Source organism: Lactuca saligna, chromosome 8 (assembly GCF_052625555.1).
Source record: "Lactuca saligna cultivar CGN05327 chromosome 8, ASM5262555v1, whole genome shotgun sequence".
In the NCBI taxonomy this organism is placed as follows: Eukaryota; Viridiplantae; Streptophyta; class Magnoliopsida; order Asterales; family Asteraceae; genus Lactuca; species Lactuca saligna.
This window is the reverse complement of record NC_136424.1, coordinates 81,949,668-81,974,892: the sequence shown is the minus strand read 5'-3', so window position 1 is coordinate 81,974,892 and position 25,225 is coordinate 81,949,668. Positions and strand designations below refer to the sequence as shown.

Here is a 25,225-nt window from a genome sequence, read left to right as displayed (position 1 = left end):
CAAGCTGTAAATGATGATAAAATATTTTTGTAAAATATGTAAAAGTTGTCAAATAAATAGATAGATTTTTATCTGATACTTAAGGGTTATAAAAAATTTGATGAATTATTTGTTGAAATGTGTAAAAGTTAATGAGATAAAAGTTAATGAGATAATAGATTATTCTTTAAAGTTTTTAAGCTGGAAAAAGATTGATGAATTATTTTTTGAAATCGTAAAGAAATTAAAATAATTTAAAATATTAAAAATATAAATTTATTATTGAAATTTAAAAATATGTAAAAATAATTAAAATTCAAATAAAAGATATATGTATAGTAAGTGGTGGAGATGAGTAGTTGAATAGTAGCTCCCCATCTTAAATGGAGATGAATAGTAGCTCCCCATCTTAAATGGAGCCTACTGCCAACCCCCCGTCTACATATTACTAAGTTATAGATATACATTCAGTAACTGTTCTTCTGGAAGTGGAAACCGATTATACTATATATTGAAGGGACAACAAGTCGATCGAGTTGGCTAGCTAGAATTTATATCCATCGATCGTTCCCCAAAACATTTAAGAATCTTGTCATCGATCCCCATATCAACGTTGTAAGTAGGTGTTGTTGCTGTTTCGATTAGATCATCGGAAAATGGCAGATGAGGTGAAGTTGTATGGCGTTAAGGAGAGTCCATTTGTTTGTACTGTAAAAATCGCTTTGAATATGAAGGGAATCAATTACGAAAATATTGAAGAAGATCTCAGCAACAAGAGTGCAGACCTTTTGAAGTACAATCCTGTTCGTAAGAAAGTACCGGTGCTGCTGCACAACGGAAATCCGATCGCAGAGTCTCTTGTGATCGTTGAATACATCGACGATATGTGGAAAGGTGCCTCATGATTTTTATGAGAGAGCTGTCGTTCGATTCTGGGCAAAATTTATAATATCATATTTAATATATTACCGTTTATAAAAAACAAAAGTGAATATTAAAATTGTAAGTCATACACGAAAATTTTGATAAAGATGTTTGGACTATTATATATGTATTTTATATTTTAGTTTTATGGTTTTTTAAATATAATAACATTGTATTATAGACTTTTGTTATAAATAAAACGTAAATCATAAACGTAATTTGTGTTTTGTATTGATGATTATTTACACATTTTATGGTTTGTTCGGTGCATCCCTGCACTCAGGGTTGTTGGCAGCAATCCAGATGAGAAAGTTGTTGCAGAAGCGTGTGAGCAACTGCAAGTACTAGAAAATGAACTCAAAGTCAAAGGTACAAAGTTCTTTGGAGGCGACAACATCAACCTGATCGACATTGCTGCAGTCTTCATAGCTTATTGGCTTAGAATAAGGGAAGAAGCAGCTGGAATAAAAGTGCTTCACTGAAGACAAGTTTCCAAAACTAACCAAATGGGCTGATGATTTTGTTAACTGTCAAGTTGCCAAGAATACATTTCCTCCACGTGAACATATGCTTTCATTTTACAATAAAATGTTTGGTAAGGTTAATTAATAATAGAATGTGACAGTTATATGAACTTGGTGGGTTTGTTAGGGTATGGATATATGTACGTGGTTATAGGAGTTGAAGTTTTTGTAACATCCATCGATCAATGTTGCAATAATAAGCTCTTGTAGGCTTATCTATTATTGTAATATGTAGCATGTGAGAGTTCGGATGTTAAGTTCATGTTTTTACGTACGTTGTGGTATGCACAATATAAACCCATGATATATCTTGCAATTCTCGTTGTGCATAGAGTTGGCCCGGACTCCGGAGGCTGGGGGTTGGCGCAAGCTACATTACGCCCAGGCCCAATTTTTTGGGGCCCAATATTTATCAGTTTAATTGTATTGATATACTATTGTAATAATAAGACCAAGCTACAGTGCCCCCAAGGCCCAACCGTTTGGGTCTCCGGTATTTATCAATTTAATTGTATTCATATATGATAAGACGCATATTAAAATCCAAATAAATAAGGCGCACACTAATACTAAAATCCAAATAAATAAGGCGCACACTAAAATGCAAATAACATGGTGTAGGCGAGATGGCATAGGTTGAATAAACAATTTGTATCTTCTTCGAGTGGTTCATAGTTATGGATGCCGAGAAATACGATTCACGATACGATACGAAAACAAATGGGTTTAGATTGAGATTTTTTTGACACGTCAATTCGCCAGATAAACGGATCGTGTTCGGGTTAGTAATTGGGTTTGCGGGTCAACCCGCCAATCCGTATAATTATTTTATTTTTTATTCTTTAAATGGTATTACTGTTTTAAAGCAAACTTATGGAGGTGATTCAACATTTGGTGATTCACCATATAATATACTTGATTTAAGTTATGTGACTACTCTTATCAGTTTATGTGTATTATGTGCCTTAAATCAACTAGTCCTTATTATTATGCATATAATATATGGGTTTATGGGTCGATCTGAATCTGACCCACAAACCCGCCAACCCATATCAATAAACGGGTTGATGGGTCATATATAAGTTTATGTTTCAAACCCGCCAACCTTGATCTATATAGTTAAATTGATCGTTTTCAGGTTGGTGTATTTTAACTTATCAATCTACGATCCGTCAACCCAAACATAACACGATTGTCAGGCATATTCATAGGCATAGGTGTCTACTATTTTATACCAAAGATGTGTAGTTGGATTCTTGTATAAGTAAAAAAGTATATTTTTAATTTACTTGCTGTTGATTTTTAAATATGATTAAATACAAAGTTAATTTAGTTTAGTAGGCTTTGTATACAACCTCCGTTACTTGATTTTCTACATTTTATTTGTTAATAATAATTTATTTTTAATCTTTTTAGGAAGAAATATTTTATTTTTTATTTGAAGACCCGATTTTATTTTTAAATTGTTCTACGAAAGTGACCCACATTAGTATGGAAGACATACGTAAATGATCGATGTTTTACCAATTTACCCAAAGGACCATCAAAAACAAAATAAGCATTTCCTATCTACTATAATAAATAAAAATAATTTTGTCACATGTTAATTTCTAATGAGTTTTAACATTTATCATTTTGTAATATTTTTTAAATAAATAATATCCTTGTCAATTTATGGTTTTTCTTTTTAATTTTAAAATTAAAAAAACACATAATATTTATGTATGTAAACTATCAAATGTAATAAATATTATACTAAATTGCAATTAATATGTTTCTTATTTCAAAATTTCATTCTTTATATTAAAGTTTTATTTTTAAAAATACTTATTATTTACATTTTAATATTTTATTTTTTTAATTAACTCGTGTAATACACGAGTTTTACGTCTAGTTTTGATAATGTATAATGTGAGTTTTTTTCATGTATTCCATCGAACATTTTTTAAAACTATTTCAACATCCAATTTGGAATGTTCATTGAAACATGGATTTGTTCTTGGAGTTTCATAAACAAAATTGTTGGAAATGCATAGTTTGAAGTCCAAAATATATCTTTTTTTTTTATTGGAACAAACATTTTAATGTAAGGATAATAACTTAAAAGGGTAATATATTTTTCGATTTGATTTGGTCATTGAATTTTTTTTCGTCAACATTTACCCATTTAACTTGTTAAACTGTACTCATTCGGTTGTTATGACCGACTATTTCAGGTTAGTCAGTAAAAACGACTTAATATGGTAATATATTTCTCACTTTGTACACTTTTAGTCCTTAATATTTTTGTACACATTTAGTCCTTTATATTTTTTTGTTGCAAAATAAGTCATTTTTGTTTTTATAGTCATTCAGTACTTATGAATGATCAATTAACTATATCGTGGATGAGGGGAGCTTCCTGCGGGAAAGAGGTGGGGGGAGGGGGTGCCACACTCTTTCTCCGTATTGGTCAGTTCTTTTTTTACATCTTTTTTAATATTTATAAAATTATATATCTATTAAAAAAATATAAAAAAACATATCAAAATTCATGGTTTTTAATTCCATATAAAATGAGTATTAATATATGTATGAAATATATTTAAAAAAAAAAATAATGAGGGGAGCTTACCACCCATTCCTTAGGTTTTAGGTGAGTGGAATGAAAAGTGAGGAAAATGGTGTTATGATCCACAAAAAGTGAAGGAAACTCCTCATCCATACCCTCCGGTCTTCTTAAGTTTTTCTTTCCCGATTAACCTAGAGTAATCGGTCATAATGACTAAATGTGTAATGTTTAACAAATTGATGAGGTAAATGTGGACGAAAAAAACTCAGTGACCAAATATCTACAAATCGAAAAATATGTTACCCTTATAAGTCATATCCCTTTAATGTTAAGTTGGTCATAAAATTAGATCCATTTCGAATGGTGATTATTTTTAAAGATGGTTCAAATTTTAGTTATAATCAAATAAACTCACATTTATGATGGTCATTTGATTTGGTTTGTTTTATGTTGATATTTTTGGTATAATGACTTAATTGTTAAGAAGTTGATTGGTAATTTGGTTACATTATATATATATCATTAAATCAAAATAAGAATCGAATAATAGTTTCATGATCTCAATCCAATTTTACGGTTATAACCTTATAAAATATAAAACGATTATAAGGCTGTTCGATATGGGTAGTATGTTATAACATCAAAATATTGTCACCTCACATGCCAATACAACACTATTATGTTGTAACATGAAATGGGGTGGTGTTCCCATGTTATAACTTTTATATATATATATATATATATATATATATATATATATATATATATATATATATATATATATATATATATATATATATATATAGAGAGAGAGAGAGAGAGAGAGAGAGACTATAAGCAACCAACAGTTTTTTCGGTTTTAATATGTTGTAACACCAACATTTCTTAACAAAACATGAGGTTGTGGTGGCGTTCATCTGCATTTAATAGCGTTATGTATGCATCATAGGACTCTCTAACACCCTTTAATCAACCCATATCCACCGGCCTAAGTAAATTTTCTATCGTGACAACATTATTTTAAGTTATATAATATTTTTAAATTGTAATTATCTTTTTCTTCGTTTACTTTTATTCAATATCCTTACTAATTTAATTATTTTAAATATTAATATTATTTATTATAATTATATAACAAAAAAAATATATGATTCTTGTTATATATATATATATATATATATATATATATATATATATATATATATATATATAGTTGGTTTCTCATTAGTATTATATATTTTCTTCGCCTTTTGCATTTCACCATTTTTCAATATTATAAAAATATGGAAATCAATAAACGTAAAATAATATTAGACTAGTGGGTATGGGTAACAAATTAATAGTGTTATCACACCCAAAAGGTACACTTTCATATGACATATCAAAATGTTGGTATAACACTAAATGGAAGAAATTGAGAACTTGTTATAACATCTTTAATTTTCTCTGTCATCATTTTTTTTATATTTTTATTTGTTTTTTTTTTCTTTTTTCAATTTATTTATTTTTAATTGTTTTTTTTTTCATTATATTTTTTAAATCACATTGGATTAATAAAAAAAAAACATGCAACTTAATTAACTCATAGATTAACCATAATATTAAAACATAAAAAAAACATCACACACATAAAAAAAACACATCGTTAACAAAAAAATAGCAATTGTCCGAAAAACTAAAAACCGATCAACTAGTCATCCAAATATTTTCTTTCGATTTTCTCCTTCATCTTTCGAAGCACTTACGCTTTTCATGGTCCCATATTTGTTTCGATGGTCTGGATAATTGTTACATCCTTCGCCATTTGACCTTTCTCGGTTTGCTTTTGAAGATACTCCAAGTGCTCATATTGCACATCAATCTTTTGTTGGACAATCAGATTGTGTTGGCCGAACTTTGCTTTCATTGTCACCAACTCTTGTGCCCTTCTACCAATTTTGTTCGCATGACGTTGAGTACGTTTCGCTTTGTCGCGTCCGATCGGTCAGCGATGGGTTATCATCCGTGTCTGCGTTGAGGTCGACGTTCGTTCATACGCCGAAAAGGTCAAACGAACTAGAATTGCGGGACCTCTTTGATTGTGCATCCCGCGATGTTGGCGTCTTATTCCATTTTGGATCTAGCCTAACAACCTCCCATATTTTTTCAAACTCGAAAATGTGCCCCATTTCCACTTGATATTGTTCCCTCGTGGCTTTGTAAACATCAAAATCATTCGCATCACTTTGCCTTTGCGATTCTAGTCTAATGAAAATTCCATTAAACTTGGTGCACCTGCGACTAATCAGAGTCCATTTGCTGCTAAACATGTCGATATTCCGATATAGTCGTTTCTTCATAAGCGTGTGGAATTTGCCCAACTTTTCGCATATCATTTCCTACGATTGGATTCTTTGAAGTTCCGCACCACGCCGTCGTCAAAGCATACTCCTCATTCGTTGTCCACCATAGTGGAGGTTCTTCTTCTGTATCCGCGACAGTCTTCCCTTTCCTTTTCCCTTTTCCTTTACCTCTCCCTTTCCGACTGCCTCCCGCTTGTGTTTCACGAACAATTTGTGGTGGTGGTTGTGTGGATGGTGGTTGTTTGGTTGTTTGTTGCATGGAAGTGAAAGCACTTAAAATATTTTGTTGAAGATTTGGGTTTTGCTGCATGTAAAGGGATGTAGGAAATTGCATTGGGGGTGAGTTTGAGGTGAGCATGTTCATATAACTTCTGTATTGTGCGAAACCCATTAGGATGGATATGTTTGTGTTTGGAGGTGGGGTGTTCGGGTTTTGCTCCATATTTGGTTGAAAGGAAAAGTGGTTTTTTTTTTTTTTTTTTTTTTTTTTTTTTTTTTTTTAAGTTGAAAATAGAATGAAGATGAGAAAAGATTGTGTGGTTTAAAATTTTATGTTTGTATGTGTATGTATAGGTAAAATTTTTAAGTTAATATTTTTTAACATATTAATTACCTTTCAACAACGGTCAAATATTGGACCATTTCACGTGTTATGAAAAGTTACGAGGGCAACGAAGGGTAACATATAGCCTCACAACGGACGAAAACGAAATGGGGGAGCTAGTGTTTCGCTGTTACCACGCCGTTCAGTGTTAATGTTCATTAAGTTCACGTTAATAGGGATTTTCTAATATGTGTGCTAATGGCACATATAAGAAGCATTAATTGATGATATATATTAGCATAATTAATTATAAAATACATTAATAATAAGAAATATTACTATGTGAAGTGCATTAATAATTTCCATAATAAATGTATTTCGAATTTAATTATAATAATATTTTTTATAATTAATACTTCTTATATGTGTCCTTAGGGCACATATTAAAAAATCCTTTAGCTATGTGGATATCTTTACATTCGGAATAAATAAATAAATAAATAAAAGAAAAAACATTTCTAAACTAATAATAGTTTATAAGCTATTTTTTATTTGTAATTTGAAAAGACTTAGAAAAATAAATATCCAACCAATAAATACTTTAATCAACTGTATAGAATCTTGCCAAAGTACATTATTATTATTTTTTTCAGACTTTCCATGTGTGAACCTATGATTTAATAATCAGTACTTGAACTATCATCATCGCTTCCATCATAACTGAAGCTTCCATCAGCGCTTCCATCATCTTAAATGGATACGTACCAGAACGAGAAGCCTACCCCTGTCTCCATCTTATATTTATATGGATTCAATGGATTGTTCACCGAAACATTTACTAATACTGTCCTCATCCCCATATCAACCTTGTACGCAGGTGCTGCTGTTTCGATTAGATCATCGGAAAATGGCTGATGAAGTGAAGTTGTATGGCGCCATGGGAAGTCCATTCGTTTGTAGAGTGAAAATTGCTTTGAATATGAAGGGAATCAAGTATGAAAACCTGGAAGAGGATATCTTCAACAAGAGTGCCGACCTTTTGAAATATAATCCTATTCATAAGAAAGTACCGGTGCTGCTGCACAATGGAAATCCGATCTCGGAGTCTCTTGTGATCATTGAATACATCGATGATGTCTGGAAAGGGATTCCGATTTTGCCTCAGGATTCTTATGAGAGATCTATCGCTAGATTCTGGGCGAAATTTCTTGATGATAAGGTAATAATTTCAAATTAATTAATTATATATAATATCAAAATCTTATATAATAGTAATCTTGTGATGCTTACTTTGTAAAATATTTTACATTTTATGGTTTGTTCAGTGCATCCCTGCACTTAGGGTTGTTGGCACCAATGGAGATGAGAAAGTTGTCGCAGAAGCTTGTGAGCAACTTCAAATACTAGAAAATGAGCTTAAAGTCAAAGGTACAAAGTTTTTTGGAGGTGACAACATTGGTCTGGTGGATATTGCTGCTGTTTTCATAGCTTACTGGCTTGGAATAAGGGAAGAAGCAGCTGGAGTAAAGTTCTTCACCGAAGACAAGTTTCCAAAACTAACCAAATGGGCTGATGATTTCGTTAACTCTCAACTTGTCAACAATGCCTTACCTCCACGTGAAAGCATGCTTGCATTTTACAATAAAATGTTTGGTAACGTTAATTAATAATAGTAAATGTAACTTTATATATAAACTTGGTTATTTTGTAAGGGTATGAATATATGTACGTGGTTGTTGAAGTTGATGTTTCTTACTTTCTGTAACATACATCTATTGATCAATGTTGCAATAAGCAGATCTTGTAGGCTTATCTATTTCTATTATTAATGACAATTATGATGTTACGTATTTTTAACGTTGTGGTATGCAATATAATTAATTAAACCCATGATCTTGCAATTGTCGCTGTGCATGTGTGTTGACCCTAATTTCGAGCCATTTGGTGACGAGCACACCTAGAAAAATATATATGTTGTACATAATTGGCAGTGGATTCGTCACTTCTATTGGTGATATCATTCTTTGTGTGGTATTTGGTAATGCCATTTTCCCGTAATTAAAGGTTGGTTTTGCTTGATTCCGTTACGTGTGTTTGGAATTGGATCTTGATCTTAGCCAATTAAACAACATAATCACAAGAAATATGAATTATATTTTGAGTAAATTACATAAATTGACCATGTTAATCTAATTAAAGAATTTCCACCATCATTTATCTATGCATCATCTGGATTATCAACAATTTTGTTACTGTCGAGATTTAAAACGGCAAAACATCAACGTACTCACCATTTTTTTATCGTTGATATTATTTTTAGAATTTATAATTTGTGGATAATCCAATTTATCAAGTTTATTTGTTTTAAGTTTTGGTTTCAAATAGGGATCCCATCGTTACGAAATGGACGGAAACTACAGGAAGAAAGAAAGGAACCTAGTTGGGTTTGAACCCCATCTTGTTAAAGCTCTAACGGTGTGTTTAGTTGCGGAAAAATGGATCGTTTTTTGGAAAAAAATTCAAGGAAAATGAGAATTTTGAAAACGCATTTAGTTCGTATATTTTTCTAAATTTTTTACGGAAAATAAAAATTTTCCGTTTTCTAAAATTACAAAGAAGTTGGAAATTTTTGGAAAACTAATAATTATTGTTTTCCACATTATTCCAATTCCAAAATTTATCTAAAATTTAAACACACACTCACTCCTAGGGATGTTATTCGGGTCGAAACCGAACCGAACCGAACTCGAATAAACCGAAAACCAAATAAGGGTAATTGTATGAATCGAAAACCGAGCCAAATAAGCAATACGGGTTCGGATATTATTTGGTTCGGTTCGGTTCCGGCCCGAATAACCCAAATAACATGTACAAGATGATTAAGAAGCCGAATAACGCGAATAACCCAAATAACCCGAACAACCCAAATAACATTTACAATGTGATTATCAATATTGTATTTTGTATTACTTTTGTAGGTTATGATAAACACGAATAACACGGATAACACGAATTAACTATTCTTGATATACAAAATGTATAATCCAACCATCACAATCTTAAGATATAGTTATTAAGCAACATATTAAACACTAAACATTAAACATCCAAAACACCCAAAAATCTATCTATAAGTATATAAGTTCAACATTAAAAATTACGTGAGTATTTTGGGTAACGATTGATAAAACACAAGACCGAATAAGCAATTGTGCAAGGGGAAAAAATGTGACTTTTCATATTCGGTTCGGTCATTTTGGACCGAATAAGCCCTTATCTGGGTAACCCGGACCGAATAACCCGAAATCGAATAAGCCTTGTATAGATACCCGAAAACCGAATCGAATTGCTTATTCGGGTCTAATTCGGTTCGGTTCGGTTCGGTTCGGGTTTTTGGGCCAAATTCTCATCCCTACTCACTCCCACCTAGAGTTGGTAAAACATGACACGACACGAAAACCCGACACGAACCCCAACCTTTAAAATATTTCAACCCGATATGACACAACCTATTTACAAGGTCTAAACCTTAACCTGAAACCTGACACGAAACCGACACGAAAATAAACGGGTTGATACAGCATGGCATGATAATTAAACGGGTCGGGTTAGGGTCAAGCTCTTTCAACTCGTTTAATATTTTGACACGACACGAACTCGACACAACACGACACGTTTGTCAGGTCTACTCCCACCTCTATATACCCCACCTTAACATCCCCAACCCACCATACCTTTACCTACCCACATACACACATACACAACCACAAACACACATACACATACCTACAAACACACAGCCACAACCACACCCACCCCTACAAACACACACACACACACATAAACATACACCTACCCCAGTCCTCACCCACATCCACACCCCCCCCCCCATACACACACACTATAAATATACACCCAACTTACCCCCACCCATATAAACACACACACACACACCTACAAACACACAAGCACACACACCTACCCACCAAACACCACTACCGCAATCACCGATACACCATCACCACCACCACTACCCCATCACCAGCATCACCGTCGTTGTTGCCACAACCACCACCACCGTTGCCATCATTGACACCACTATTTCCCCGCGCCGTTGACCCCACCCTTACCCTACCACCACTGTCGTTTTCTAAAAATGAAAACCGATAAAAATATACACATCTAAACGTGTTTTCTAATTTTCTAAAACTGAAAATGAAAAATGAATAAGTTTTAACTAAACGCGTTTTCTAAACTTTTCAGTGAAAACTAAAAACTAAAAACTAAAAATAAAAACTGATAAGGAAAAACGAAAAACAGAAAGTGAAAACTGTTTTTCCGTAACTAAACGCAACATAAATGTTCGTTGGAGATGAAGTAGCTTACATCATGGTAGGAAACAAATTCCAACAGTTCCTGCCAACCCGAGAAAAAATAGGAAAAACCTTATAAAAACCCAACATATTTTTATCAAAGTCTTAAAAAAACCATTATATTATTATTTTATACGTTAAAACTTTTATATTTTTTTAAAATGTATCATTTAAGGCATTGAACTCGGTAAATCCTAGATAGCAAAAAATGGTAGGTAATCGATTCTTAACGTTTTGATTGTTACAATTCATTAGATTAATTTTTTTTTTAAAAATATGAAAGTTTAAATGCACTAAAAAGAATAATATAATGGTCTTTTTAATCCTTTCAAGAAAAAAACTAGGTTTTTCTAAGGTTAGAAAATATTATATAAGAATTTCAGAAAATATAAGGGTTTTAGTGTACTAAAAAATAATATAGTGGTTCTTTTTAACATTTGATGAAAATATATTGGGTTTTTCTGAGTTTTTCCCGAAAAATAAACACCATGGTAGGAAAATATAGAGGATAAGAAATTAGAAAGATATTTTAGTTGTAAAATCAGAAATCCGAAAGAAAATATTATTTTCGGTTTTAGATATAATTTTTGTGGACTTTCATCTATTTTTTTTTCATAATTTTCTTCCTACTCATATCAAATAATGACATATGAAATCTATTGTTTCTCTCATTTAATCTCCTATCTTGATTCTGCATTTGTTTTAATCTAGTAAGTAAGAAGATAAACAAAAAGAAAATATAGGATTAATTTATGTTAGTTTTGTTGAGATTTTTTTTTTTTTTCATTTGATTTGGTATTGTTTTATAGTGATAGCTGACGGTGGTGGATGTCAGAGATGAAAAATGTATGAGTCAATTAGTCAATAGTGGGTACGAAAGTAGGAAAGAATTAAGGGATGGGGTAGGATAAGATTGTTTGAAATATCCAAAAATTAAGACCAAAAATTTCGATTTTAAATTAATAAAATTATTTTCCAAAACATCATCATAAAACCATGGTGGAACAAAGTGTATCAACTACATCATAAAACATCAGAATAATCATAAAATGTAGAATGAGGTGGTGTGTGCACTGCAATTATCACAGACTCTCCCCATTCGAACCAAAAGTACCTGAAAACATAAACTGAAAACCGTAAGCACAAAGCTTAATGAGTTCCTCCTAAATACCACATACCATATATAATAAACATATAATGGGCCACACCCGTCATCGAGCCCCGCTCGGTATACAGATTTATCAGTCACCGGCCCACCCGATATACATATAAACATATAACAGATAAACACATAGTACATGCAATAATCACAAAGATAAATAGCATACAGAATGGTCATCGGGCGTCCCCGCTCGATAAGCATACAGGCACATAACACATGCAAGAGTCAAGCATACATCTAACATCTTAACATAACAAACCATGGGCTGATAATGATGATCTTTAAAAGAAACAAGACCTTGGCGTTTACATGATCTTTAAAAGATAATGATAATGCTATAACAGTTTATGACATGAACTGTTTACATAGCCCAAAGCATGGATTGATAATGATGATCTTTAAAAGAAACAAGAAGTCTGTCATAATAGTTGGTATAGAAGTTACATAGAATCCGGAAAACTTGACCTTGGCGTAGGCCTACAACATACCATTCAGGGAAAATTTGACAGCATAGAGGTCTAGTGAAATAGAAATCGCTAGACGGGAATATTTACACGAAAAGAATACTACTTTGAGTACGCAAGAAGGTTATTCCACAAACCAAAAGAAGGAGTGAGTAGAGTATCCTCTACTTGCAGCGAGAACTGTTCTGTTGAGCCTTTTGATCTGCCAACTGACGTTCCATCTCGAGCAAACGCATTTCATACCTTGCCTGGCGTGCTCTAAGTTCCCTGACTTCATGAAGTTTCCATTAGCTCTATCTACAAAGTTTCATTTTGATTTATGGTTCTTCCACGAGTTGACTCTAATTGTCGGATGCGAACTGTACTGATTCTAGTGTTCGAATCATTTTCCTCGGTTCGATGGATAGTTGCCCTTCCTTGTTCGTCAATGCAAGCAATTCATCGAACCAATATAGGAAGTACTTTGTTTGCTGAGCCTCCCTCGCTCAGATTGTAGAAGCTTCTGTCTCCATTGTATGGAAGGGGTTGACCCTGTTCGCCACTCCACCTATTCAGGTTGGTTACCCATAGAGGTATCGAGCCATGAAATTTCGGTCGAGGATTAGGATTTTGGATTGGAGTCACTAAGGGTAGGTTATTGTCCTTGGGATCTGGGTATGAGTCTTCTTGCATTTCTTCTTCTTGATCATTCTCTACCCATCCTCCATTGTCTTGGTTCGGGTAGTAGGGATCCCCTGGTAGATGGAATCCGGCCATTGCGTCTCATACGAGAATAGGGAGATAAGGATTGTCTAGAAATAAGGCACATAAGATTAAACATTAAAGTTAAACTATTGTATGCATAAAATACTCCTAAAGTATTCGAAATCTTATGTTTGATCCTAAAGTTTATAAGTTTGGTAAGTTTTAGACTTGTTGTCCACTGTAGCTATCCCCTGGCATATGTAGTTCGACTCTCGGACAAATATAGTTGATCAAGCTATATTCATCCCAGTCCCGATTACATATCCCAAGGCATACCTATATTGTATAACTCATCTATAATACTTCTATATTGTTTTCATTATGATACTGACCCTGTTATATAATATATGCATGTATACTTTATAAAAATTTTATTTTAAAAGTATAACTCTCACTTAGAGTGTTTTTGCCCAATTGTGTTTATAGTTGTATATCAAAAATAGGTTTTTATATACTCAATTCACTATAAACATTGCTCTGATACCAATCTGTCACACCCCCAAACCAAAACGACGGAAACGTTCGGGGGCGGAGGACGTCATGTCAAGTATCATAACAAATGAATAGTAAAGAAAGTACACACCACAATAAAATAAATATATTTGAAAAGTTTACATGGTTGTATGTGTTACATGATTGCAAAAGAAATCTAATACAATATGTTAACAAAGGCATAATAATATGTGGATGTTCTAGTATGTATAAAAATGGTATACAGAAAAATAGTTACCCTTAATATGACGCAAACATATATATATATATATATATATATATAAGCTTACAGTATTTATAATCATGTTTTATTCCTATAGGGTAAGGTAAGGTAAGATGTTTTGCATGTTAACAAATCCATATGATAGTTATTAAGAACAATCTGAAATGTATAACGAAAGGTATATGTTTTCACACAAGATTAACTGTGTGTTTACTTGTATTCTCCCCCGTAATGTGTTAAAAGCATTTAAAAAGTATTTAAAAGTGTAGAAATGAAGGTATGAACTCACTTGGTTCAAGAGGCAGGTTGAAGAAGATAAGGCAATAATCGAACAGAACTTTGACAGGAGAAAGTGGATTTCTCGGGATTCTTGGGAAACTCGAGAGCGTAAAACTTCCTTCGCGGATTGGATATGAAAACTAGGACTTCAGGATATTACTTTCACGCAAAACGGGGTAAACACGCGAGAGAAGGAGAGAAAATGAGCAAAGAAACCCGGAACTCTCACATCCCTTTTATAGGGGCTGGAACCCTTGCGTATGCGGGGCATACCAGCGAAGTTACGAGGCGCGTTCGCATGCGTCATGGCTTACCGAATCCTCGGACGAAGCATTGGATGGGACCCGATGCGACGAGGACAAACCGAGACCTAGCACCCGAGTACGCTGGGCGTAAATTGTCTTGGTTTGTGTGCCTTGAACTTGTAAAATCCTTAACTTTCGCATGCGAGCTTCGTATTTGACCTTCGTTATACGTACGTGTAGGTGAGAATGTACTCTACAACTTTCATTTAGACTCCGTCAGCTAGTTTTGACTTTATTTTTTATAAGATATTTTTAACAGGCCGGACTAGAAAAGTTCGTTAAAAATCCATAAATTCTTCATCCGACGTTCGTTTTCGTCTATCTTTTTACCGTTGTATTGCTATTGTCGAGACCTTCAACTTTCATTTAGGTTGCTTTGGCTTAAAATCACTCGATCTCTATTTCGAGTTTTTAGCTGTCTACCGTTATCTTGAAACTTCGAAAAATCATAAGTTCCTCGTACCAAGTCAGATTTGGGCGTCCTTTTTATGTATGTGCGGTTTAATGATATCTACGACTTTTATTTAGACACCTAAAGTTGAAAAGTATTTTATTGAAATTTCTCGTTTTATGCTTAACAGTGTTTTACCGATATTGTCGTGTATCTTCGATCGGTCATAACTTCTTCGTTATAACTCGGATTTTAGTGTTCTTTATATTTTTGGAAACCCAATTACGATCTCTTTACACTTTATTTATCCCAATTGAGGTTATTGAACAATTTATTTTTGACCTAATTTTGCTGGTGTTACACCTAATTAGACTTCAGCTGCCTCAAAGCGTAGGCGACCACGTGACCCCTCTATATCAAAATTGCACCCAAACCTGTGATTGACGTATTACAATAAACCACGAAGTCATGAACACCCTCCTGCAAGGTCAGAATCGGCACCTCACACAACCTCTTCCGCAAGGTCTCAAAAGCTTCCTGCTATTTAGTCCCCCAACGAAAAGTGACGGTCTTCTTCGTCGACCGAGTCAGAGGAACTGCTATCTTATAGAAATGTTGAATGAATCTCCGATAGTAAGCTGCCAAACCAAGGAAACTCTGAATCTCAGATGGAGACCTCGAAACCTCCCACCTCATCACGACCTTGACCTTGGCAGGATCGAACATAATATCGTTCTGGTTGACAAAGTGCCCTAGAAACTGCACCTCTCATAATAAGAACTCACACTTGAAGAACTTCGTAGAAAGTCTCTCCCTCCTCAGAGTCTCCAAAACCTCTCTCAAGTGCTCCTCATGCAGCTCCTGGGTCTTGGAATTGACCAAGATATCATCAATGAATAAAATCACAGACCGATCCAGCATTGGCCTACATACGTTGTTCATGAGATCCATGAATGCGGCTGGAGCATTGGTGAGCCCGAAAGGCATTACCACGAGCTCGTAATGACCATAAAGAGTCCGGAAGGTTGTCTTCTGTACCTCCTCCTCTCTAACCCTCATCTAATGGTAACCCGGACACATATCAATCTTGGAAAACCAAGATGCTCCCTGAAGCTGGTCAAACAAATCATCAATCCTCGAGAGTGGATAATGATTATTCACGGTTAGCTTATTTAACTCCCAGTAATCGATACACATCCGATGAGACCCATCCTTCTTCTTCACAAATAGGATAGATGCTCCCCATGGCGAACTCTTTGGTCATATGAACCCCTTATCTAACAGCTCATGCAGATGTGTAGACAACTCCTGCGTCTTTGGAGGAGCTAACTGATACAGTGCCTTAGCTATTGGAGTCGCACCAGGAACCAGGTTAATCCTAAACTCCACCTGCCTCTTCGGATGCACTTCAGGAAAATCCTTCGGAAACACATTCGGGTACTTCCGTACAATCGACACACCATCCATAGTCGCCTTAACCTTATACCGGGTATCCATAACATAGGCGACAAATCTGGAACAATCCTGATGAAGATATCGTTTGACCATAGCAGCTAAACATAGAATCGGCCCATGCTGAGCTCTTTCTCCTTAAACCACCAACTCTCCCCCACTTTGGGTACGAATACACACCAACTGATGATCATAATCGATAATCACCCCATTGGGGCTCAAGCAGTCCATCCCTACGATAACCTTCTTCCTGCGCAAAGGAATATGATCCAAATCAATCGGATACTGCTCATTGAACTCTGGAGAACACAACCTCGATGCACCCTCGATACACAGAAAGATCGATCATCTGCAATGTCAATGTATAAAGTACAATCCATCTCCCCTGGAGCTCCAGCAAACCTCATGCTAAGTGCAAGCGATACAAATGATCGGGTAGCCCCTGAATCAAACAACACCAAGGCAGAAATACCGTTCACAAAGAATGATCCAAAAATAAAACACAAAAATATAAGAAGGCAATTCAATATAAATAAAGAGATAAGGAAAAGATACATACCTATCACCACATCAGGTGTTGCGCGGGCCTCCTCATTCGTCAGTTGAAAATCAATGCTCTTCACCATAGGCGCATTTGCCTTTCCCTAGCGGCCATCAGTGATCCTCAGCTTTGCTAGAGCGGGTGCAACCACTGGTCTTGTTGCTGCCAAACTAGACAATGGGCCTTCTTGTGGCCCCTATGATTGTAGTGGAATAAAATCATATCAGATACTGGGGTGGTGGTGGTAGTAATAGTAGTACAACTGCCCGACGGAGCGCCCAACCTCCTCCCACCAGCCTTCAGCTCTGTTTTTAAGAAGACAGTAAGCAAGTATGACTTTTACCCCATTAGGACAACTACTAGACATCCGCTAACCAACACCTGCTCATGATCGATTCCTTCTCCTTGAAGTACTCCGGATCCCCACATGCCCGGAACTCCCTGAAGGTCAGTGAACGTGCCCCAATCAAAACCACCATCTCATAATGTAAAGAGCCCAAGCTCTCTTCCAACACCTCCATGATCGTAACAAAGATAATAGGATTCTGCTCAAGTATGTTGTGGGTAATCTCAGACGAAATGAACTCCAGCGTCTGATCATCCAACTGCCCGACTCTTGAACCCTCACCAGCAACAGAACCACCAACCGGTTTGCCTCGAAGAGTCACCATGCTGAAATAGACCATATATATATATATATATATATATATATATATATATATATATATATATATATTGAGAAGTGTCATACTCTAGAAATTTCCTAGTTTCATTGTAGTTCTCCTTGACTCGATTATGTATCCTCTGCTTCCAGTAGTACGGGAACACACTACCTTCCACATCTATTAGTACTTTGCTCAAGGATCACTTTGAATCCTCCAAGTCACTCCTTATCCACATATACAATCCTCCACAAGACAAGGATCCAAGCACTAAATCTCTTCCTAGGTCTTCCTAAGGAAAACACCATACCACTCTTTGCCATCAGCTGCAGAAGGAACTCCTACTAACACGCTCTAACTAGCTCACAAATTCAACTACATATCACTAACACCAGATAATTCTTCGAATGAAAGGTCTCACACTACAACGGTTGGACTCAAACAAGAGTTGCGCAATATAGTTAAAACCTAACCTTTAAAAATTATTTAGTTTCCATAATATGTAACTTAGCATATTTGCTTACTAGTTAGTTGAAGTTTGTGAGAACTCCTAAAAAGCACAAAGTAAGCAACATTCTAGCATTGAGTAATCGAAATTAAGCATAACCTAACCAGGCCATCCTATTACTAACTGGTCAGTACTAGCATGCAAGTCTACATGCTCATACAGTAGGCATATAAAGGCATCTCTCCTAGCATTCTATCATGCAAATCCTGAGCAGGTCCTTGATCTTAACTAGCATGCAATTCATAGATTCACAAATCAAAGCATATCATAAAACATGTATGGGTATTTTGGGAAAACTTACTTGAGCTCGGTCGATTGCATGCACCACGCCTTTCTCTTTTATTAGAAACCCTTTTTATAAAACATTTCTTTTTGTAAAATTCTCCCAAACCCTCAGTCGGAGTTGAGACACACCCAAGAGTACGTCTGACTCCCTCAAACTAATGCTCTGATACCAACTTGTAACATCCCAAAATTAAGACCAATTTTTTTTATTTCAAATTAATAAAAATATTATCCAAAACATCATCATAAAACCATGGTGGAACAAATTGTATTAACTACATCATAAAACATCAGGGTAATCATCAAATGCGGAACAAGGTAGTGTGCACACTGCAATCATCCCGGGGTCTTCCCATTCGAACCAGAAGTACCTGAAAACATAAAATAAAAATCGTAAACCCAAAGCTTAGTGAGTTCCCCAAAATCCCACATATCATACATAATAAAAACAGAATGGGCCGTGCCTATCATCGGGAGCCGCCCGACATTGAGCCCCACTCGGTATACAAATTTATTTGTCATCGGTTTATACCCAACATACATTTAAACATATAACATATAAACACATAGCACATGCAATAATCACAAAGATAAATAGCATACATAGTGGTCATCGGCCCCCGCCCAGTAAGCATACCAACACATAACACATGTAAGAGTCATGCAGACATCTAGCATCCTAACATAACAAACCATGGGCCGACATTGGTGCCTTCGACCTGCTAAAACACAGTGAGGAAACTCACCTCTAGCTGCTAGAATATGCAAAAAAGAATCTCTTCCTGCTGGTCCGGAAAATCCCCTTGCTACCATCATCAACATAATATCCAGTTATTAGTTGGATCTTGACCCAACCAAGAATCTAAGATACTTAGCCTATAACCAAGATAAAAGAGCATTTTAAACTTTTTCTTACTTGGCCAAAACCAAGGCCCAAACCCAACTACTCAAAAGGCCCAAATCCTAAATGTCAACCCAAGGCCCACTTATGGCCCAAACTTCTAAATTGCGTAACACTCGAATTTTGTAAGTTTCACTTTTAACCCTTTATTGAAAAACTTCTCATTTTGGCACTTTAGCTAGTATGTGGGGCGTACTAAGTGGTATGCTTGGCATACTAGCCTGATGCCTGATCACGGATATTACCCACGTACGTGGGGCATACGTAGAGTATGCATGGCGTACGCCAAGTTGGGGAAAACCCTAATTTTTAGAGTTTGTTCCCTATTTAAATGTCTTAAACCCCATCATGGACCTCTATTGACCAACATCCATCCTCCTTGTCCCAAAAAAATGAAACCCTAGAGTGATTTGGTGAGTTTTAAGCTTGAAAGAGTGTTTGTTGGTGGTTTGTGAAGGAGAAGAAGAAGAGGAACACTTGAAGGGGTGGCTTAATCTTGTAAATCCATGGCTATCTTCTCATTTGCAAGATTTTTGAGGTAAAAAGCTCACACCTTGATGATCATATATGTTAGATCTAGTTTATGGGGTATTTTGTGCACTTGTGAGTCTTTTATGTTAAAGGTAAGCTTTTGATCTACTCCAGAAGCAATGTATGCTAGATCTTAGCTCCATTCAGCCCCTATGACCATAAAAATGTCAATTTTACCGAGTACTTTTATCCTTGCATGTATTAAGACCTTTTTAAGCTCTTTTTGAGCTCTTGACTCCCATTAAGCCATGCTTGTATGTAAACTTGCCAACTTTACGTGATAAGTCACCTTTAGGGACTAGATCTGAGAGTTTGGATAAAGGGGTTAACTGTTAAAGTGCTTAATGAGGATGTCATGTGGACAAGGGAGTATGTCAGGCGTATGAGTTGAGTACTCTTGCGTACTCAACAGGGGGTGTTTTGGGCTTATCCATTTTTGGTATTTGGCCATAGTGAGGATTTGAAGGTTTGGGCCTAATTAGCCTATTAGACCTCTATTTTGTGCTTAGCGTTAGCATGTTGGGCTTCCTTGGATTTTATGCCCATGATGGGTATTAGGCCCAATTTGGAAGATTGGGGCATAGATTGGGCTTTAGGATTTGGGCCTTTTGAATAACCGAGTTGGGCCTTGTTTTTTGTAACATCCTTTTTCTGAAAGTATCCATTTATGGATTTCAAAGGCCAAGGCTAGGGTCATTTTGGTCTTTCAAGGGTTCGGAGTTTCATTCGAGAAGTTTTGGGTCACGTTGTGTCACTAGAAGCGTAGGGTTTCTCGCTACCTTCTCATGGATATAAAGTTCGTCGGACACAGACTCAGAATGAAGGAGTTATAACACTTTGAAGTTATTGATGGAAATGGCCCATAATGGAAATAAATGACTAGAGGAACCATGCATGCAAGGTGGTAAATGTGCATGTACGCCCAACGTACGACTGGGGTACCACCAGCATAATAGGGTGCATGGTCGCGGGTGCGCGGTGGCGTACGCCCAACATACGAGAAGTACGCCCAACGTACGCTCAGCTTTCCTAAAATCCTAATTTACAGCAGGAGCATGGACAGGGTTCCATGACTCGTTAGTAGTAGGCCAGGGGCGAGACCCTAGTTAGGCGATGCCTTGGATCAGGAGTATTGTAGAGTGTAATAGTTGCTTGTTGTGTGTTATTTTATATGTTGTATGTATTCAGTGGGCGAGGCCCAGAGACAAGCAGGTCCTAAGAGAAACATATATGTGTACTGAGCGGGGCTCGATGCTAGGCGGGGCATGATGCCGGGCGGGGCCCGATGCCGGAGTTAGTTTGATGTTGGACAAGTCCCGATGTAGCGGTCGGGGGCCCAGTATGTGGATGTATGTGGTATGTGGTAGGTTGGGGAACTCGCTAAGCTTCTTGCTTACGGTTTTTCAGTTTTGGTTTCAGGTACTTCCGATAGCGGAGGGAAGAGCTCGGGGTGATCGCATGGCACACACACACCAAAGGAGTTTTAGCATGGGATGTTTACTCCGTTAAAATAAAATAAGGTTTTAGACATGATACTCTGATGTGATATGTTTTTAATGAATGGTTGACTCTTGTGGTTTATTTATTAAATTAAAAACGAAATGTTGGTCATGATTTTTGGGTCATTATTCAGATACACTCTCGGGTGTGTTTGAACTCAAGCTGAGGACTTGGTATGAAAATTTTCAATGAAAATCATTTTTATAAAAAGGAACTTTGAGAAAAAGATAATAATTTTGGGAAAAGAAGAAAAGGGTGTGGTGCATGCAATCAGCCAAGCTCAAGTAAGTTCTCCCAAATTACCCATACATGTTGTTTTAGATATGATATGCTTATGAGAACCGCATGCTAGTTAGGGCTAGGGAGATGCATTTATATGTTGTATGAGCTGGTAGACTTGCATGATAGTAGTGAGTAGTCAGCGATAGGTTGGCCTGATGAGTGGTACGTATAGCCATGAGGATATTGGATTTCATGTTGGAATGAGAATGATAATTGTTATTTGTAACTACAATATGTATGTTTTGAAAATTATATACGGTTAGGATCTTATAGCCTTAGAATAGCTGATTTGACCTTATTTTTTGTGGACTTAGGGTAGAGTCTATTATTCGACCGTCTATTAGATCCTGTTCTGTGTATAACTTGCATGCATAAGGCAACCAGCAGCGAGGGTGGACGTGGACAGTATGGGTTGTGGTATATGGGCCGAATGTTCTTTGATAGTTTATGGGTCGGAGATTTCCCTAGGGCAAGCCTAGGATGAGAGTAGTGCTGGGAGCAGTAGTAGTAGAAAAGGGACTTGGTGGAGTCGAGACCATCCTTGAGGAAAGTACGGATAGATGTGGAAGGTAGTAGGGGGGCCATACTACTGAAAGTAGAGGATCTGTACTCGATTCAAGAATGGCTGAGATAAAACCAGAGAACTTGTAGCGTGTGTGATCCCTCGGTAGTGATGCTTATTATGATGATTGTTATGTTATGTTTTCAACATGGTAACATTGCGCGAGAGACCAGTGGGCGGATCAGGAGCCAAGGAGGGATCAGGCTCAAGATCAGGAGCCGAGCAGCTCGAGGAGCGGATGAGGGAGTTGATATCAACAGAGGTTATGCGTAGTATTCTAGACCAGACTCCTGTGATCTTCGGGTCGGTCAAGGAGTGTGTTTTAGAGCTTCTGAATGAGAAGTTGGGGGATTTCCGCACTGAGATGATGGATTTGGTGGGGGCGCGCACACCGACATTCAGAGAGTTCCGAGCTTGTGGAGCTCCAGATTACCACGGGGCCAGGGACCCTATTGCTAGTAGCATGTGGTTGGCCGATGTTGCCAACGCTTTCCGTACGAGCCGGTGTCTCGAGGGGGACAAGGTCCGACTGGCCTCCTATCTTCTAAAGGACCGAGCACGGGACTGGTGGGAGGAGGTTGGACATACTATTGGAGATGATGCTGCATTGGACGCGATGATTGTTGGATTAGTGTCTAAGTCCATAAGTATTTTGGTATGTACTGGACCCGATTGTGAGCATGGTCCTTTTGGGTTGCCTTCACACTTGTGACTAGATAGGATGACTGTTGAGGAGAGAGAGGCTGATTTATTGTTAAGAATAATAAATTCGGGTATAAATATAATTTGTTAACATATTATATGAATAATATATTAATTTTGAATCATATTATTAATTAGTATTTAATCAGAAATTAATTAGGAATTAATTTCGGGATTAAAGGAATTAATTAAAAGTACAGGGGCTGTTTTGTAATTATTTGATATTTGAGACTTTGGGCTATTGGATCACCTTTAATAAGGCTTGAATGAAAATCCTAGAAGGATCTAGGAGTTTTCACCCAAGGGCTTAAGGAAAGGAGTCCATGGACTTGCTTAGTCCCTAAGGTAAGGGATTAGGGTTTCCACCTTGAAACCCTAGCTAGACTCAAGTATAAATAGCACCCTAAGGCACTAGAATTTGACCACCCCTTGGGAAAACGCTACTAGGGCCAAATTTTGGAGCTTAGTACCTTTCGTCCTCTCTCTCATATTCATCATCTCACTCAAAGTGTGTTTGTGAGCCATTAGAAGTACTACACTTGTGGTACTTGCTTTCAAGAGCTAAGGAAACTCAAGGAATTAGTTGTTATTACTATATAACAACAAAAGGTATGTATTCTATTCTCCTATGTCAATTTCAAAAATAGTAGAAGCATGCTAGGTTTCCTTTTGTGTTCATAATATTGTATGACTAATAGTGAAAATATAGATCCGTATCTAAGGTTGCATGCACACATAGGATTGTTTGTATTAAACCTATAAGTGGTATCAGAGCCATTGGTTTTTGTTTTCAATTAGATTTAATACAAATTTATGATTTTGACAAATTAGGGTTTATGGCTAATAAACCCTAGGGCTTGGGTTTTCGAAATTAGGGTTACAAAACCCTAGTTTTCAAATTGTATTAGGGTTTCCCAAACCCTTTTCCTTAGCCACCAAAATTTCGAAATTGGGGTTGTCTAACCCTTGGATTTCGAAATTTGCCTTGTCCCCATGATAAGATTCCCAAATTTTAGGGATTTGGATAATTTCATATCTTGTAATTATCCCTTAATTGTTTAAATAGATAATTAAAGATCTTTTGAATCATCCCATCCTAATTTTCGAATTTTAGGGGATTTAAAGGATTAGGTTAAATTAATGGTTTAATTTAATAAATAATCCTTCAAGATTTCATAATTCAAATTAATTGTTTAATTTTGAGATAATTATCAAATCAAAGTTTTAATATTTAAAAATTTAAATTAAAAGGTTTTAAATTTTAGAAATTTTAAATTTGATTAAAACTCTAGTTTTTGAAAAGTTCAAATTACACCCCTTATGGTTTTATTAAGTTAATTAAAAGTATAACTAAAAGATAATTAATAAATCCATAATCATATGGTTTATATTTACTTAAAAGTGTAATTTATTAAATTAAACCACCTAGTATTTTAAAAGTGTAACATACACCCTTATACTATATATAACATTAAAAGTCTAATATTATATATGTATAACTTCAACTGCTAGTCTTACCATTAGTAGGACTCATTCACAAAACCGATCTATAAGGGGGGTATAAGGTTATGGCCTATAAAATGGTCATTTAATGGGTGTCCACTCTCACCCACCGCTTCCTTGATTGGTGGAGGGTCGTTAGTCGAACGGGTAGGATAGGGCAAACCGTTTCCATTAAAAGTATAATGAAGTATAAAGTGACTAAATGTTTTTACAAAATTCCATATCTTAGTTACTTTAGGCAAAAGTGAATTTGATGCAATTCCATGAAATTACACTTTGTACCCTTCTGAAGAAGTTAGTGGAGTGTGTGTGGTTAACCAGCACACTAAATGGGTTATAAGCAAAGGTAGCAAAGGGTGACTCGATGTTTGTCATAGTTCTGTGGAGCGTGTGTGGTTAACCGGCACATCGAATAGGTGACTGTAAAATTGGGGGAACCATGTAAGTTTGCATGGTTATTCACACCCTGCTTTGTGATCCTCGGCATCCCAGTCACAAA

At 35.9% G+C, this 25,225-nt stretch overlaps 1 protein-coding gene and 1 pseudogene across 1 annotated transcript; both read left to right on the top strand.

Moving 5' to 3' along the window:
• The first annotated feature begins 357 nt into the window (after positions 1–357).
• On the top strand, positions 358–1,735 carry LOC145013064 (putative glutathione S-transferase; annotated as a pseudogene).
• Positions 1,736–7,681: 5,946 nt separating this feature from the next.
• LOC145008127 (putative glutathione S-transferase) lies at positions 7,682–8,721 on the top strand. The gene is made up of 2 exons (XM_078966745.1): positions 7,682–8,083; positions 8,190–8,721. The coding sequence occupies exons 1-2, from the start codon at positions 7,772–7,774 to the stop codon at positions 8,529–8,531; spliced, it is 654 nt and encodes a 217-aa protein (XP_078822871.1). The 5' UTR covers positions 7,682–7,771; the 3' UTR covers positions 8,532–8,721.
• Positions 8,722–25,225: the final 16,504 nt, after the last annotated feature.

Bases quoted from the DNA above. Each gene is read 5' to 3' on its own strand.
- LOC145008127 (XM_078966745.1), top strand. From the start codon at position 7,772: ATGGCTGATGAAGTGAAGTTGTATGGCGCCATGGGAAGTCCATTCGTT. The intron at 8,084-8,189 runs GTAATAATTTCA...TGGTTTGTTCAG, and splicing joins CGAAATTTCTTGATGATAAG to TGCATCCCTGCACTTAGGGT.